The sequence below is a fragment of the Macaca fascicularis genome, chromosome 12, assembly GCF_037993035.2.
Source record: "Macaca fascicularis isolate 582-1 chromosome 12, T2T-MFA8v1.1".
In the NCBI taxonomy this organism is placed as follows: domain Eukaryota; kingdom Metazoa; phylum Chordata; class Mammalia; order Primates; family Cercopithecidae; genus Macaca; species Macaca fascicularis.
The window spans coordinates 87,884,327-87,903,735 of record NC_088386.1 but is presented as its reverse complement, the minus strand read 5'-3'; the positions used below and the strand labels follow the sequence as shown (position 1 = coordinate 87,903,735).

Here is a 19,409-nt window from a genome sequence, read left to right as displayed (position 1 = left end):
ATGATATAAGCATATTCCGGAATAATAACAATGATATCAAATATAAACTTTCTTCAAAAATAGGAGCGAGAATAGCGTCATGAAAAGTCTATTTTGTTCAAAAGTCCCTCTTAGATAACAGGTATTTCTAATCTAGAGTATGATGTTAAAAGTTATGTGCTAAGTGGCTGGGGCAGGGTGGAAAATGAGCAAAGAGAAAAGCCTCATATTCTTTAAAAGATTGTCTTAAGCGTATTGATTGTTAGTAAAGTTATACTGGTGACTACCCAAGTTTCTGAGAATTAGCAGAAGAAAGAGAATAGTATCATATCTCATGGCCAATGATATTTTGTTTTGGTTTTGGTTTCTAGCAGTCTTTTCTCGTAAGGGATTATTTGCTTAGATGTGAATGTTCTTCATGAAAGGATGGTCACGGGGCAAGCTGAGCTGGTACTGCATTTGCTTATTTGCTAAAGCAAGCAGGTCATTGCTGCTTGGTCTGTGAATGACAAGTCATGAATAAAAGGTACAGCAATATGTGAGAGTCAATGGGCAGCCTTCTCCAGTAGGAAAGGAGGATGACCAGCATGCTGTTCTCATGCTAAGGATGAGGGATATAGAAAGTATGACAAGGAGCAAATGAATTATGAGGAATCAATCAGCCATACCAAAGAAATGAGAAATAATACTTTAGGACAAACTGAATAGAAAAAAAGTAGAATCCCAGGAACCAGGAAGGATGAAGGCAAATACCATAGAGTATTGAGGAAAGGATTTGCTTTTTCAAGATCATCGAGAATATCTGTTCTTTTCTAACAATAACCACATGAGAATTGGCAGGCAATTATTATAATAAACAGATCAGAAGTTACGGTTATGGCCGATGTAGCAAAATCTTTCTTTCTTACTTGCCAACCTCCAAGTTCTTGTCAGTGCATATAATCACATTCTCCTGATTCATTCAAGTCTTTCCATTCTAGTCCCTGATGTGCTGGTTATACTATGAAAATAAATACTTAGCCAAGTAGAAAATTTAATCACAATCGAGTAATCCATCTTTAGCTCATTCACATACTTAGATTTCTACAAGATTTAATTAGTAAGCCAGTCTTGCTGAATGCATCTTCCATGGACTTGTAAATCTAAAAGGTTTTTGATCTGAATAATGACAGAGAGAACAAAGTAATTTTCATTAACCAGATCTGACTGTAAATAAATTGGGGTTCTGACTTTTGATCTAGAAGGGATTCTCATTCTTTTCTTTGTATATTTCCCATTTATTTTTTAATGCTGTTTGACACTGAATGAAAGTGGCAAGTTGTAAGCTCTAGGAATAATAGGCAGTAGAAGATATAACTTTATATTTATTATATTTCATTGAACTTTATTTTTTTGTCCAGAGAATGGATTCTTATTGGGAAATCTGCTCAATGGTCTTACTGTCAATTTAACTTTTTGCCTTGTAAGAAATGCGTTAACTAGGAACTCAGATTTAGGTCTAACAGCATGACTTATTTTCTTAGGTGTTTCTTTCTCACTAATAAGACTTTAGTAGGCTACTTATCATCAGTTGGCCAAGATGACTCATCAAATAATAGAGAAAACATTAAAGCTTCCCATAACGATTTCATAATGATGCCACCGACTTAAGTGATCATTTTTCTAATCTATTCCTTCTTTTCTTCCCTGGCTGTTTCATTTGTGTCAAATCAAATATTGTCTTAAGAACCATGCCCCTTGAAGTTTTAGAAATGCACGTGGGAAATACAAGATAAAATACTATCGGCATTTTTTTCTGATTTTCCCCAATCATATGTATTTATTAGAATACCCGTAGATGAATAGGCAAGATGTTTACTCTACATTTTAATTATTATGTTCCAGACAGTGCTTAAGCATTTAAAATATACTACTGTGCAGTAAGCCTCAAAATAGCCCAATTGGATAGATATTACTATGCCCATTGAATAGAGGAGGAATATGCTTAGCAAGGTTGAATAACATTTCTCTATCATGCAATGAGTAAGGTTTGGAGCTTGGAACTCCTAAGCCTTTATGCATTTCTGCTTATGTTCATATAAGTGTAGAGTGATAAACAACACATTTTCCTTGACTGAAAGAAGTTTATAGGGGAAAATTTAGAATAAACTATATACATTTAACTAAAATATATTTAGAATGTGTTATCACTATAATACCACAACCTGCTATTTAGCCCTGAATGAGTATAATACTGAATTAAGCTTTCAAATTAATGCAAATACAATCAATTAAAATTTTTGTCTGTGAAAGTATACAAAAAGGAAACTTGACAAACATTAAGCACTCAAGCACTGTTCTGTCCAAAAGAGATGATGTTGTGACTTATAACAGTCAGTTCAGTTGGTAGGAATATTCTAATATCAGCATGAATTCATCAGTCTTTCTTGATCTATTATCATTAAACAGTCAATTCTTATGATTAAAATCCTTGTTTGATTCTACATTTACTAAGAGTAAATTTTATCATAAATTATTTTACCAATTTACTTGCCTTTAAGGAAAAGATATGCTGCCCCAAGGACATATGTCCTGTCACATTAATAGTTAATTGATTACTTGACATTCTAATAGTCAAGTAGTGCTAGGCTGTATAAATTTAGTTAATGTGGGTCTCCAACAAGACTGACAATTCAAACTACTGCTCCTTCATGGTACTGCTAATGCCAATACATGATAAAAGGGAGGGCTGCTGGGAAGGCCTTCCTTCTTCAATATATGTCAGCCTTCTGTGGATTTTCATATACCATGCCTCTTTCTATGTGGTGCTTCTCAATAAAGTATCATGGAAGCAAACAAGTAAAAGTCATGTTTTATTTTAATTGGACTAAAACCGTAAATTCTTAAGAGTGGCATTTGGTATAAGTCTTGAACCCTGGGTGAGATTTCACTGTGGGATAAGGGCACATCAGGCAGAGAATATCAATATTAATCTTATTTCCCTGTATTAACATTAAATACATAACCAAATGTATTGTGGACGAACAAAAATGGAAAGGCAGAAGGAAGATGATATCTATACTTAAGAAGTAGAAGCAGATGGAACCTCAGTGGTTTTGATTTCAACTTGAAATTTTGCATGTTTCTGGGAACTACTTTCCCAGAAATAAACAACGTTGACCAGTTGTAATTAATGGGAGGAAGGGGAGAGAAGAAATAGTGAAAGAAAAATCCAGAAGAGGAGGTATGATTTTTTTCTGCAAGAATCATTTAGTGAATATCGGACTTCAAGCACAAAGGCAAAAATCAAGCTCTCTTCTACTGATGTCAAAAACAAAGGATGATTTGTCACAGATGGAATCATCCACAATTGTGGTATTCGTAAAACTTATCAACACCCATATAAAAATATTTCTTTTTAAACTGCTTTTCTCTTTGTTCATATGGAATTTGCAAGAATATAAGCCTTAATTATGGGTTTATTTGCCACAGACATTAGACTATTTAATTTCTGAAACTTACTGATTGTTACAAGCATCTCATTTTTAATACTTTATTTTGCTAAGGGCACCAAATCCAGCCTGTCAAGATTAGGAATTTTTCATAGTCGAGATTAGGAAATTTTCCAAACTGGGCAATAATGTTTTCATAAAGCTTTGGAATAAAAATGATGGATAATTTATTTTAGAAGTTACATTAATAGATATTAAATTGATGTGAATGTATATTTTTGGATTAAATACTAGTATTTTTCTCAAACAATATTATTGCAGTGTTAAACTAAGAAAGTAAACTTGAGCTTAAAAAGTCATAAGTATTTTTGAATATGTTTTACTAGCAAATATAATTTTTCCTCCCACAGATGCAGGATCAGGATCTGGAGATGGAGGTAGGAGTTGCTTTTTTATATATTTGAAGATTTACTGGTGGATATTATTATGTATATTTACTTATGTATATTCCATTTCAGATATTTAAGGCAAATTCATATTTTGCATTTTAGGAAAGATGAAAACATAAAAAATTATCTCCATATAAAGTACATGTATATGCCATGCAAATTATTTGGCATACTTACGAATCATACTCTATCTCCAGTTAATCTTCTTTGTTCATTTGTTTGTTTGTTTGTAAGTTATTTTTGATATGGATAGGCATAATGTAAAAACTTCTGAAGAGAAGCATGCAAGCATATTTGGCAGGGAAGAAAGAATTCATGAGGAAATCATTTAAATATTGGATTTTTAAATATAAGACACTGCTCTCAATTACTAGGTAGTAATAAGACATACATAACCTACCATATAGACAAGATTTTAATTATCGGATTTATAATTTGAAACTGAAGGAACTTTAGTTCATAAAAATGAAAAAGATAAAATTAAGTCCAATGAAAGTATAATATTATCTTTGCTTCCTTGATTAAATCTATAGTTATTTTTACTAAAGTATGATATATGTTCCCATTAGTTAGTTTTGTTTAGGGAAGTATATAAGAAAGAGAGAGAGAAACTTTAAAAGTTTGATCTAATGTACTTACTACCAAATGAAGATTTTACCTGTAGATTGAAACTAAATCATAAATGTCCCAAATACTTTTCCCAATGAAATTCAAACAAAATTAGACTTTTATACACACAAAGCAAAACAAAACACAGCCTATGTATAATTTCAAGATTAAGAAAAACAAAACAAATGAAAAACATTGTCTCAAGACCTTGCTTCAGTTGTGTAAAATAATTAAATGTGCTATTCCAGGTTGATTTCAGTTTTTAAATACAGAATTTGATAAAAGATAAGTAAAAGAAGGCCTGGGGTGCAGGGTGGCAGATATTTAATGCACCCTTTATCTAGTTCAGGAAACACTTGAAAGATTTATCAAGTTTCCTTATGTAATGAAAGGCTTAACTAGTTCAAATAAGCAATACCCACAGAACATAATTAGAGCAGCATATTGGAGCACAATTTTTTTCATAAAGACTAAAACTGAACAGCAGCAGATTGAAGCACAATTTTTTTCCTAAAGACTAAAACTGTACAGCAGTCAAGACTCAAGCATAGAATATGTTTCAATGTCACATGATGTTTGTTGGACAGTCCTTTGATGTCTGGACAGTCTTTCTCTACTTCTAATAAAGTTTTTCTTAGCTGATTAATATAGTATTCCCAAGAAAGTTTCCCTAGAGGTTCTGAAGATAAGACCTTAGAAGAACATATTAAATCTTAAAGAAAAAAAAAAGACGGAAAAAAGGCAGTTCCTTTAGTATGTTTTACCATGAGAATATTATTAATAAGAAATCAATTTTTTAAAATGTTTATTTTGTAAGGAAATAGTTTCTATGCAAAATTGTGTATGTTTTCTAGCTGTTTAGTTTTATATGTAGACTACCTAATTTTGCAAATATTGTGCTGAGACTGAACTGTTCCACTGTTTACCCACCAGTCTTGTTAATTTTCTAGCATCTTTAAAAACAAAAAAAGAAAAAAAAATCATACCAAGAATATCTTCATTTCTCTTTCTGTTAAAGCATCATCATATACGTTTTTCTGCTTGACTGTCCTATCATACTATACATCATATCTTTATTTTTCTAACAATAAGATGTGAGTTTTGTTTCACATGCTAGTTTCTAGTTTTCATTCATTGTTATTAGCATATGCAAGTGAAAGTGAAGTCAAACTCGCTCTTCCTTGTTGCATTTTATATTAAAATCTTTGGTTTATTATGTTGTCTCGTGATCTGAATCACACATTTTTTTCAGGAAATAATGTTAATCTCATGAATATGACATGTATAACTTATTTTATACCATATGAGTGAAACATCACTTAGAAACCACTTTTTTATTTTCTTTATCTTTTTCTGTTTTTAATCACTCTTCCTTTCAATTATAGGTGCTTTATAGTAACTTAGAGAAAACAAAAACAACTTCCAATGTTTGCTTTAGAAAAAAAAGCATATAACACATTTAATTCTGAGCTTATTATTTTAAATAATGGCAGTTCTGAAAATTGTGGTGATGAGTATTTGCTCCTAATTGCATACAATGTTTAAAATTAGAGACTGGTCAGGTTTTTCTTAACAGAACTACTTGTTTTTCTAGTCTACATGTTACTTTGCTCTGTAAGACTGTTAGTTTTAATTTTCTTTAAATTCTTTATTAAGGGATGCCAAAAACACTTAGTAACTAAAACCTAAAAACCTAGTTTAGAATGACATGCACAAATTCAGTTCATATATCCATTGGGTTGTAATCGTAAGATATATGTGACTTGCTATCTCTCTTATATAGATGTTAGACTTTCCCCTGTATTTTTGTAGAGTTCGTATTACCAAGGTATTGAGAGGCCAGAATCAGCTTTCTTTATTTTTGAATAAAGCAAAAGTGATTGAATAACTTGTGATTGTTTGGCTAATCCAACAATTGTAACTAGTGATTGTTCTAACTAATCTCTATATAACATATTCTCAGTAATGTGTATTTAATTAATAATGGGTTTACTTGGCAAGCACTTTGGATGGTTAATAGTTATTTTCTAATCTCTCATTTTAGCAAAAGTTAACATAATTCCAAAGTGGAGTACATTGAACAAAAGGGTGAAGTGAAGAAATTTACTTGCAAAACATTTATCATGTGTGACTATCATAAATGATATCATTAAACCCACAAATCTAAAATCATGTAAAAATATATCAACTATTACTTTTGAAAGATTGTCCTATATTTTAACATGAATGAATATTACGTTAGTAATGAATATTAGACCTGATTATTCTAAAAATAATTTAAGCTTAACCCATTTGCACAAGGGTATACCTGTCATTTACTGCATTTGAGAGAACTTTTTACTACAACATGAAAGGGACATAGAGGTTTTATAAAATTTATTTTAACTTGTTATTGTACATTTTACAGGGAGTTCTAAAATCTTTAACTATTGACCTATTTACTCAGCTGAAACAATTCAAATGGTTAACTGTATTGAGATAAAACATGTTTACTGTGTTTCCAACATGATCCACAAAGATGCATTCTCTCCTAAAGGTGATTTATAGAGTAATAAGATACAAATACTTCATACACATCTTAATGTTTGGCTGTCCCATTTCAGTGGCTGTGTCCTCTTCTTTTGGTGTTTAAGAAAACTCATTAATACAAAAGATAATTTTGTATTATTAGTTTTGAACATAGGACCCGCCATTTATGGAACTCTGTTTTTGAACAAAAATATTTGTTTTGAAAGGCATCTACAGCAAATAAATTTTTTTGATAGATTCACACCTGATAAAAAAAAATTAAAGATAAACTATAACTGTGAAGTGTGCTATTGGGAGGTAATATGTGGTCCAAATTCCAAAGAATTGGAGAAAGTGATAGAAAGAAAATGATTGGTGTTTCAAGTACTTATATATGGAAGTTTAATGTTGTAAATAAGAAAACGGGTGTGTAGGAGGGATAATAACTTCTTATCCACCCACAGACTTCCTTAAGCAACAAATACTGCAGGAAGAAAAAGTATTAGAGGTGCCTCCTCTCAAAATTCAGAGGTGTGTGGGTGGTTAAGAATAATTTTTAACCCCTGCTTTTCTCTCTAAGTCTTTCAGTCATATTATAAAGACAATGCTATGAATATTTTCCGTTACTCTTTTTTTTTTAAGTATTTTTGTGTTGTTTAGATCTTTGTTAGATTCGGAAAGATAAATAAGTCTGATGAAATTAAAACCATATTTTAACTATCAAAATAATTATAAATGTATTATCCTGCTGTACATGTGGCAGAATCCACAGTTAAATTTTAATATCATGTTAAAGGAAGTTGTGTGATAATGTTTATAGAAATAAAATGTATCTAAGATACACAGCATAGATACAATAAGTATATTTTTATTTCATGAGATAAAAGGAAGCACAGGACTTATTTATACAATTTATATATTTATAAACAATTTTTAAGATAATTCTTTAATAGGTTATTGTTGGATATGTGCAACAAGAAGTCAAATTAAACTTATGTCTATTGTTTGTATAAAAAAACCTTGCTTTTCTATGAATTATCCAGATAATTGTTGTTATGATAACTTTGGTGTAGAAAATCAGTTGACATATGGTTTTTATTTAATGAAAAAAATTCAAGTACAAATTATTTTCATATAACATTACTAAATATGTCCATAATTAAGACATTTGCTTCATATACATATTGGATAGAACAAGAAGGGTTTACATGGCAACACATTGTAGATCTTGGGCTGCTATTTCTGATTATGTGAACTGCTAAAAACTGGCAAAAATATTTTAAGAACTTTGAAACTTGGAGATAATTTTTTAAAAATCCTTGTCTTTCTAATGTGGATTTTATAATATTTAGTAATTTGGTTGACTTGAATGAGGCTAATACTATAACCTAGGTATTGTTGCAAGATTTCTGGGGCTGTAAAGATGAATATGGCACAGTTCTTTACACTCAAGGAGATTACATGTAAATTCTCTTCAGAGCACACAATGGAAAAAATTATGATTCTAATTATGAAAAGAAAAATATTCCCTGCAGAAATAAAATATAAAATATATTGTAAATAGCAAGGAAATGAATATTTATTCCATAAAACATACTTGTAAAAGGCTAATTTTCCCTTCCATGTTGCTGTACTAATTCCCTCTCTAACCAGCATACCCTTTCCATTTCTTCACTGTCATGGTCAAATTCTGGCAAACACAACATTTCACATCATGGTTGTATGTTTTGTTCCTCCCCACCTCAGCCCCCCGCGCTTGGGCTCACATTACAGCCAAAGTCTGACAGGTGTCAACTGTAAGCAACTTCTGCCGAAATACTAATTTAATAAAGAAATGCTACCAAGCATGACACGTCTGAAATTCTTCCCAGGAAATATATATGGGAAGAAAGCAAAAACTATTCTCTTTTTGCTCTGCCACACCTGAGAGCTGCTGTTCTGCTGGAGATGAGCTTATAGGCATCTGAACTTCAATTGAAATCCTATCTCAGTTCTTCTTAGGTTGAAATCCATCTTGCTTTCTCTTTACCCAAAAGAAAAACTATATTGCAGTGGAGTAATGAAATAGAGAAAGAATGAATGAGGGCCATGTAATGGATAACAAAATTGGAAAAATATAAAAAGCAAACAGAAGGAGGAAAATAAAGTGTGAGTGATGGAAAATGAAAAGGGAGGAGAAAGGGACCTTTGTTATCAGTATGGCTATAGCTTGTTTTCACACATGAATACTCTTTTAAAAATACAAATAACTTTTTTTCTTCCAGTAGAGCAGTAATAGTTCTCTGAATTTCTGCACATTGCTTAAGAATGTGAAATAGATGCTACAAACTTTTGTGTGAATCATCCACATGGGTTTTTAAAAACTATATATAGGAAAAGAAAGTTAATCATTATGTGTAGTATGATAGAAATGACTTTGGATTATCAATCAGGAGATTTGCATTCTAGATTTTTAACTGACTTGAAGAATGCCTGTTTGATTTTTACTCTCAGTTTCCTGGGAGATTCATGTATTTTATCAGTGAAACGGTAATATGCCTCTATAGGAAAGATGATTAAAATAAAGTAATGCAAATAACTTTGAACTCCAAAAAATTCAAAATGAAATTAAAAGAATTTACGTTACCTTTACTCTTTAAAACTTCAAAATGAAATTAAGAAAATTCAAAAAATTCAAAGTGAAATTAAAAGAATTTATGTTACCTTTACTCTTTATTCCCATATACTCTAAGAGTATAATTTCTCTGAAGGGTTTAATTAGAATGTTGAATCTTTTAATTAGTGATTTTAAGTCCATGGCTTAAAGTATTGATGCTGAGATAGTAATAACTCTAAGAATCCAGTACAGTTTCTAGTATTTAGAAGATACAGCTAGCTCTGCCTCCTGAAAGGAAGTGAAATCACTGTGCTAATACACTTAATGGAAGAGAAATGCATCCAGAGGAAATGCAGTTATGCAAGATAGATAAGAAATAAGGAATAATGTTTAAAATTTCAAAACAGTACATAATTATTCTTAAAACTACAGTGGCAGGCATATTGCCTCTATAACAAACCAATAAAGAAGAAATAGGAGGGAGTCACAATGTAGGAGATTCTGTATATTTACAAGAAAAAAATGTTTGTGAGGGCTCTAAGCATTGCAAAATTTTTTTTAGGGGATTAAGCTTTTTAGAAAGAGATTCTTTTAAAATTGATGGGAAGATTTTATTACAATTCTGCTTGATGTCAAAATATAAACTAAGTAAATCTGTAGGAATCCCTATGTTCATGTATAATTATTTATAAAATGCTCTATAGTTTATAGAAAGCACTATTATAGCATTTAATTTTTAATTTTTATGACCATGTAATAGTTGAACATATTTATAAGCACATATAATATTTAGATACAAGCATGCAATGTGTCATGATAAGATCAGGGTAATTGGAGTATCCATCACCTTACGCATTTATTATTTCTTTGTGTTAGGAACATTCCTACTGTATTCTTTTAGTTGTTTTGAAATATACGATAAGTCATTGTTAACTATAGTCATCTTGTTGTGCCACCAAACACTAGATCTTATTCCTTCTATTTAACTGTATTTTTGAACCCATTAGCTATCCTGTGTTTATCCCACCCTTTTAAACCACAACAGCCTTTGGATGTGTAGATGAAGATCAGAAAGGATGAGCACTTTGTGCAGTAAATATGGTAACTAAGTCAGTCCTTGAACTTCAAGAAGGAAGGAAACTAGTCTGCAAGATCGCCCTACCTCTTGTACTTCTTTGCAACAACTGTACCAGACCTCATCTTCTTTGGTTCATATAAATCATCAATTCTACCAGCAGTCCGATGACATTCTATTATTACATCTCCTCATCCCCTTCCCACTTTCACTTTTGATTTTGAAATCATCTGTTCTACTCAATGTAATTCTCAAACCCCATGGATTTATACTTTTTTCTGCTAAGTTAATCACACACCTCAGTCCATGGGACTTAATGATTGCCAACTATTCTGTTACTTTTCCCCTTTGTTTATCCAACCCTAATCCCATTCCTGATCTTCTGTAAGTATTCACTCTAACGTATTTGAGATACTTTAAATCATTGCTAAAAAAATATATAGGATAGTTGTGTAAGTAGCAGTAGGAGGTAGTGGTTCAACACACATATTCTAGAGCTCTAGACTCTGGATTTGATCCTGGCTTACGACTTACTAGCCAGGCTACTGGCCAGTACTTACTGTAGCTGCTGATCCTGGGCAGGATACTTAGAATCTCTTTTTCATTTCTTTATTTGTGACCTTGGCATGGTGTGCAGGAAAGAACTCTAAAGTTGAGATTTGTGCACATGAAACTTACGAATTTTGCTCTTAGGATCAGCATCTGCAGAAGGGAAGACAGTAAGATTGAGAAGAGGGTGAATTTGAATTCGTGCAGTTAAAAAAAAAAATAAAGCTACACAGCGTGGCCCATATGAGTTCTCAAGATGGGATGGCCCCTATGAGTTGTCCTCAATTGAAAAAGCAGGGCTGAGTTTTATACCCCACCATTAATCACCATTGATGTGGGCAGCTCCCAAAAGGGAGCATACCTTGGGCCAGGCAGCTCTCTTCAACTGCAGACTAGACCTGGAGAGGGACTCAACTGTGAGCTATCGGAGTGAAATACTCCAAGTAGCTGAGGAGGGAAAAATGTGGACATTGCACCACGGTATCCACTAAGACCTGTAAAATATGAAACAACAACAAAATAACGGAATTCTTAACCTTGTAGAACTTATTTCTTGGAAAGAGACTTGAGCAGTAAACAGGAAAAACACAGATTGTCATATGGTAATGAGTGTGATGCAAGAGGAGGAAAATGAGATAAGGGAGATGAGAGGTTACTAATTTGTTTGGGGTGATCAGGAAGGCCTTGGAGAAGGATCCGGAGGGAATGAAGGGGCAAGTCCTGCAGTCAAGGGAGAGAAGGACATTGCAGCAAAGAGAACTGCAAATGAGAAAACTATGAAGCAGATGCATGTCTGGGATATTCCAAGAACATCAAGGATGTTAGATGGACTAAAATGAGTGAGGAGATGCTTGGTTGAAGATGTAGTAAAAGAGTGGGAGTGACCCTCAAGGCGAGAAACAGAAAATTCTTTCTCTAGGTGAGAAGGGAGCCATTGAAAGGGTCTGGAGGAGAGGAGAATATTGTAATCTGACTGGTGATTTTAAAAGATCACTCTGGCTGCTGTGTTGAGAACATGCCTTGCTGAAATATGAGAGTAAGGGAGAAAGCAGGGAGACCTGTGCAATTAAAAGAAAAGAAAGAAAAAGTTTTTTTCCCCTGGTTGTCATTGATTTGGGGATCACAGTATCTCTTGTCTATTTTGGTATATCACTCTGCTACTCATCTGAGGGACTTTGTGTATGACCCTTTATTGAGTATATTGAGAAGATACCCTAGGTTTTGCTGTAGTCAAATCTATTTTTAATCCTCATAAGGTATTTTTATATTGGGGTTTTATGATATCTTTCTTCCGTTTTGATATTTTTAATTCCAGATAGTATTTAATGCATAGGAATGTCTCTGCATGCTGCAGTGCATGCCAAATTGCATTGAATTTGTTTCAAATTTGGATTTGAAAATATAGCTTTTGCTTTCAATGTACTAAATGAACAATACACATTGTAGCATATGATTTTCAATGTGTACTTAACAAAGAGCAATTTCATTTTCTCTGGTAAATTACACACTTGTTACAGCTTTGGGATTTAAAAAATCCAGGAATAAATAGAAAACAATATGTTTAAATAATGTTAGCATCCTGGCTCAATGAGTCAAACCAAAAGAATTATTCCAGTGCCTGTCACTTAGTAAACTGGTTCTGAAAAATCTTTTAATTTTGTGTTCATTGCTGATCTCTCTCTGAAAAGAATAAAGGGAGAATTAACTGGATTTTAAATAATGTTGGCCTGGTACTTCCATGAACCAATTGTGCAATTTGGTTATTTAAACTGAATTCATTCCAAATTAAATAATATTTCTTATAAACTTGAACTTTTTATCTATTTTTTTCCTCATTTTCCAGCTGCATTCTCAGTCTTTTCTCCTGTAATTTGGCTGACTGGATTGCTATTCTGTCATTACCTTCTTTTGGTGAAGGCCACAAACAGAAGGAACATATTAGTGGAATCAGTTGGAGACGAAACCCATTTCTATAATTGCATCTACAAAAAAAATGGTATACTCTGTATATATTTGGTCCTGGCAACATTGAGAAGTTTGCATGTTCTTGTAAGCATTGAGATAGTGTGAAAGTCGTTACGGATATGCTGACTGTCCTCTCCAGAGAAAACAGCACTCGCAGAAAAATATGACCTTTGGCAAGTAGAATTTCTGACACACTAATTTAAGTGATAGTGGTGGCAACTCGTTGAAAGGACATGTGGACCTATATAGTGTCATCTTTTCTGGCCCCTTTGAGCCTCGTGATGTAGTTTGAGATCTAATCCTTAAAGGTTAGAGAGTTTTACAGTGTTTAGAATTTTATTCAGTTACTCAAAAGACAACCATAATAGCAGCTTCAATGTGGTTATCTTTAAAATAGCTGTTATTTTTAAATATAATTAAAGAGAAACACAGCTGGCAGTTTAAAGAAAAAAAGGGAATTAGTAGTACAGTTATTACACTGCATCTTAAATAGCGAGGTGATATTAAATGGTTGTATTCTGGAAGCTCATGCCCACGCTGCCTTTGAAGTTCAGGCTGCCCAACCACATTCAGGCATTGATTCAGGAAACTCCCTTGGCCTTCCAGTAAGAGAGAGCTCCCTTATGCCAAGAACTGCTTTGAAATAGAATGTGGCAGAATTATATAGTGGGTCCAGTTCTGTAAGTCAGCACACTCTGTGGATTTTCTACTGTGAATAGTTCTCAGATCTACATCTCCAGACCCTCCACCAATAGTACATTTCAGCCCCTAGGCATCTCTCGTCTATAGCATTGGGAAAAAAGCCTCCTAACAGATCTCCCCACTTCCATTCTTGCCTACCTAAAATTTTTCTTACTTGCACAGTCAGAATATTTACATAAAATACTTATCTAAATGTATCATTTCCCTACTTGCAACTCAGCAATGGCTGTCTATCATCCTTAGGATAAAAATTTGTCTTCACAACAGGAGCTACAAAGACCTCCAGAACTGGTTCAGTTCCTGGCTCTCCATCCACATCATTCATTTTCTCTACCTCAGACTTGACACTCCGGTATACTTTTTTGTTGATAGTAGTTCATTGGGATAGACCATCAATTGATTGCATACCTCTGTGCTTTGCTAATGCTCTTCTATTTGTCCAAAACCCTTCCCATATTTTTTTGCCTAAATATCATTCATATTCCAAGACTAAGTCAATGATAATCTATATCAGAATGATTGTCCTCAATCCTCTGATTGGGCTACATGTCTCTCATCAATTCTACTTTATGTCATCAGTCTGATTCATTGAAATAATCTGTATATTATATGTGCCTCAGGCTAATGACTATTAATACCTGTATATCAGAAAAGAAAGGCTAGTGCTTAGTAGAATTTTGTTAAATATTTGCTCAACTGAACCAATGCATTAATACTAACAACAAAAAGTATGCTTAATTCAGGTATGACGGCATGTGCCTATAGTCCCAGCTACTGAGGAGGCTGAGGTGGGAGGATTGCTTGTGTCCAGGAGTTAGAGGCAGCAGTTTGTTATGATTGTGCCTATAAATAGCTACTGTACTCTAGCCTAGGCAATGTAGCAAGACCCCATCTCCAAATAAAACAAAAAATTTAAATAAAAATTAAAATTGAAAGAGAAAGTGTACTTAAATTTCTAAATGTTTCTGCTCACATGCTGCCATTTAAATTATTTGAAATTCTAAATTAAAAGTTGAATATGAATGGTTTTGCATACTAAAATGACTGTAGAAGTATTTTAACTTCATAAAAGATGATGGGAAATTAGCAACAACAACAAAAAAATAATGGCACGCCAAGGGGAGCCTAGTAAAACTGGGTTGCAAGCTTAGCCTGAGAGTCATCTAATACCAGTATATCAACTTGTAATCTACCTCATTCTCCAAAAGTAGTGTGCAGAAAGAAAAAAATTGAAGTTATTTTAGGATTCTAGTTTGTTGGTAATTGAGATAATTTTCACCTATGTGAATACTCTATTCCACATCCAAATTACTTATTAAAATCCCGAATGACTTTGGCCAGAGAATGTATTATTTGGAATTCCATTTGATGCCTTCATTTAATTTGACATTGAACCAGTTGTGGGGAGGGGTGGTGGTGGTGGGGGAATAACTTTTTGGAATATTCGAGGAGTTACAATGATAGTAAATTTATGTGTAAAGTTCATAAAATTTAAGCATCAAAGCGTATTACTTGGAAAATAAAACACTGGATGTTAGTTCCTCATATCTAGAAAGTCTCTTACTTTTTTGAACAAAGAGAATAGAATTCTTTGAACGTTTAACTTTTGAAATACTCAAAGATATATGGAGAGAAAAATGGAGCCTCCATCTGATGCCATGGAGATTCTAGATCAAATGATTTTAGAGTAAGTCACATCATTGTCAGTAGACTGAAAGTAAAGACTCAGCCAACAACGTTTCACAGAATTGTGTCTGGCATGTACTATGTGCTTGTTTAATACTTGTTAAATTAAGGGATGAATGAATGAACTGTCACAGAAGTGATGTGAACTGCTATGAATACAATTAATTGATGCATGCATGAACATGGAAGCCACTCTTCTACTTCCCAGTAATTGCTAACTATGGCCCTCCACTTACTGAGAGTGGGCATAGGAAATGCCATAATACACATCATCTCTGAAGAAATCCGCAAAGTGATTCTGTTCAATCCATTATCTTCAAGTGAGATCTCCTACCCCGTCCTCATGCTCTTTGATCCCATCTGTTTGCCTCACATGTGAAACTTCAGCAATGTAGTGATGCTGTGCTCAAATATAAAATATAAGTGTAGAGGATAAAAAGGAGAACTTGGAAAAAACAAGGTAAAAAGAACAAACTAGTGAAGGGAAAAGGACTTTTCTATGTAAAATAACAGAAAAAGAAAGGAGAAAGCAGTGATGGTCAGCATTTTGTAGAAAAGTTTTAATGGTTAAGTAAGGAGAAAAGATGAAATTTTAAATAGCTGCAGACGTGGGTAGGCCGTATTAGTTTTATACATTCTAACTCTTAACATTTCTTTCAATATTAACGTATACAATATTTACTAAGTTTATGCATTTCTCCCTTTGATTGTTTCTGTATGCCCAACACATGTTTTGAGAAGAAAATAAAGAAAAATGTGTTCCAGGCAGAGATTTATTTTCCTAACTCCACCACCACATGCATATTTCTCACCCACCTAAAATAGCATTTAATGCTGCCATTAGATATTTTATTAGGAAAAATAGGTTTCGTGCTTGCCAGACAAGACAAAGGTTGAAATCAATGCTTCATTCTGCTGACTAGGAGAATTAGACATCCTTCTTCTACTCTAGCACTTTTAAAAATGTGTTTTGTGGAACTTGAATGCCTCAAGATGCTATTCTGAAAAGAGTATCCATTTAAGTGAGGTTGATAAAAGCAACATATTTTGATGCCTTTTCAAGAGCCATATATAAGGTGACCAACTAGGGCCAGTTTGCCCAGGATTTTTCTGATTTTAGCACTGAAAAGCTTGTATCCCAGGAAACTCTTCAGTTCTAAAAAACTGTTCTAAAAAATTCATATATGTCTTGAAGTAACAAATATGCTAAATTTTGTTTGAAATGTGTTTTTTTTAAGAATACCTGACAATGAAACATTTTTCTTAAGCAATAATATTAAAAATCAAAGGGATTAGTCATCTATGATACACAGTTTGGGAAACTCTGCCCTAATCCCATCCATTTTACTCCTGGCCCCTGGAGTCTCTCCTTTCTGTTGCTCCATTTTGCGGGGCATATGGAGCCTGAGGAATGGTCTAGCATTGTAACTGCTTGAATTTCCTCCTGAGCGTTAGACTAGAGGTGCTTAAAGCCTTAAGCTTGAAATTTAAAATAATTTCTATGTTGCAAATATTTTTATCACTTTGAAATATTTCTCCTATCTCAATCTCTTTTTACAAATATGTACCCGTCTTAATGCAAATCTCTTGGGAATTTCTACAGGCATGTAATACATTGTAAGAAAAATCCCTAAAAAGTCTATATTCCATTTTCTATTACATAATTCTGGATGAATCTTGTGTATGTTTTGGGAAGTATATGTACATTTCAAAGAAGAAAGTCATAAAGAGTTTTGAGGTTGCCATGATATGGCAACATAGGCATTCCAATAACTCTCTTCTGAGCCCTCTCTGTAAGAACAATTTCCATACCTGAGTGGGGGAAGAACAACAAGACAAGCAGTAAGAGGCATAAAACGGAAGGCAGACATTGTCAATGCTTGGAAAGGGAGAAAAATTCAAATTCACAGCCACTTAGTTTCACTCACTTTTTTTTTTTTCAAATAACCAACAGTTAAAAGTTTCATCTGCCTCAACACATCTATACTCCCACGGTGTCACAAACTAGAAACAGGTGCCTTTTCCTTCACTGCAAACAGTCATAAAAGGCAAGCCCGTTTCAGTGAACTCCCAAGTACTGGGCAAATGAATGTATGAAAAGAGCACTATTACACTGAATAATGTTTCAAAAACTGTGTTTGTTTCAACCAATTCTGAATTTTTTCTAAATTCAGAGATATTTATCTAACTTCCTCTAAGTAGTTTTCATCTCTAAATATCTGAGAATTAAAAAGTATGATTTCTGACATTTCTAGCACACAGTATCTACTGATAATGCTGAGGAAGCATTCTTTTTGACACACTCTCTTTTTTTTTTTTTTTTTTTTTTTTTACCTCTGAGATAAGACCATGCAAAAGAAAAATGCAATAGTTGCCTGCTGTTCCCTGGGGTTATTGGAGAGGAAAGGGAATGGATGGAAAAGTACTTCAAATAGTATATTACCTTTAGGTATGCTGCTTTCAAAGGGGGTGATTCTAGAAACACTGACAAAGACACATCACTGCTGTTTTACAAATTTTATGTGTGTGCGTGTGTTTATATGTCTCACAAAAGTTCATAGAGCTTATCTTCTCCCGTAATTGATAAGCCCAGTATAGCACTCTAGAGACTAAACTATCTTGTTTTAATATACTTACTATAAGGAGTACCTACTATGTGTCAGGCATTTTATAGCCATATGTTAAGTACTTGCTATAACTCTTCAAGAAAGACATATCACCTCCATTTTTGGGTGAAGAAAATAAGAGATACAGATATTAAGTTATTTATGCAACATCAGGTAGTGTTAGTGGCAAAGGCAGGATTTACACCCAGCCTCCTGGGCCTCCAAAGTTTCCCCTTTCTCCACTGTTTTATATGTAGTCTGTTATTTTTTAAAGTCAGGGATTTATAACAGAAAATTATAAAATTTCATATTAAAATGTGTTAAATATATGTTATTTTGGTTAAAAGTAAGGTATTGCTATCAAGGAGAAATACGGCACTAGTCATAGAAACATCTGTGCTATTTGTTTTGTGTGATGTGTCTTTGGCTTGCTAGTCTCCTGCACATGCAAGTATGTGCATGCACACACAAATACACACACACGTACATGCACAGTTTTTATTCAGAGTAATCATTCTGCTAGTATGTATTAATAACTTTTATATATTGCTGTATTATGCTCTGAGTATTTATAACATAGCATAACATTATTATACTCTGTGCCAACCATATTTTAGATGCTAGAGATACAGAAAAAGTCCCAATTCACAGGAAGTTCAATTCAGAAGAGAAAAAAACAGACATAAACCAAGCAAATAAATAAGCAAAAACATTTCAAAAAATCTCACTATGTCACCAGGCTGGAGTGCAGTGGCGTGATCTCGGCTCACTGCAACCTCCGCCTCCCGGGTTCAAGCAATTCTCCCACCTCAGCCTCCCAAGTAGCCAGGATTACAGGCACGTGCCACCACGCCCAGCTAATGTTTGTGTTTTTAGTAGAGATGGGGTTTCACTATGTTGGCCGGGATGGTCTTGATCTCCTGACCTCGTGATCCACCTGCCTCAGCCTCCCAAAGTGCTGGAATTACAGGCATGAGCCACCACACCTGGCCTGTAATTACTTTTAAGAAAGTAAAACAGTGATGTTATGCAAAGTAACTAGCTTTGCGGAAAGAGTGAGATTTTCACTGAAGCCTTAAGTAGTAGAAAGAACAAGGTACACAAAGATCAGAGGCAGGGCATTTGGAGCAAAGGGAAGAGCACAGGCCAATGCCCTAAGGGATGCCTTGGTGAAATCTAGAAATAGAAAGAGGGTAAGTGTAGCCCGAGCATAGTGAATGAGCAAGAAAGTGATAGAAGAGGAGAGTAGAGAAA

General features: G+C 33.6%; 1 protein-coding gene across 2 annotated transcripts in view; it reads left to right on the top strand.

The window, feature by feature from the left end:
- TMEFF2 (transmembrane protein with EGF like and two follistatin like domains 2) overlaps positions 1 to 19,409 on the top strand; it is a 256,081-nt gene that overhangs the window by 11,673 nt on the left and 224,999 nt on the right. For both annotated transcript variants that reach the window (XM_005573793.5, XM_074009603.1), the window contains exon 4: positions 3,821 to 3,847. In XM_005573793.5, the coding sequence (XP_005573850.1) occupies positions 3,821 to 3,847 (27 nt within the window). The remainder of the gene's footprint in view (positions 1 to 3,820; positions 3,848 to 19,409) is intronic.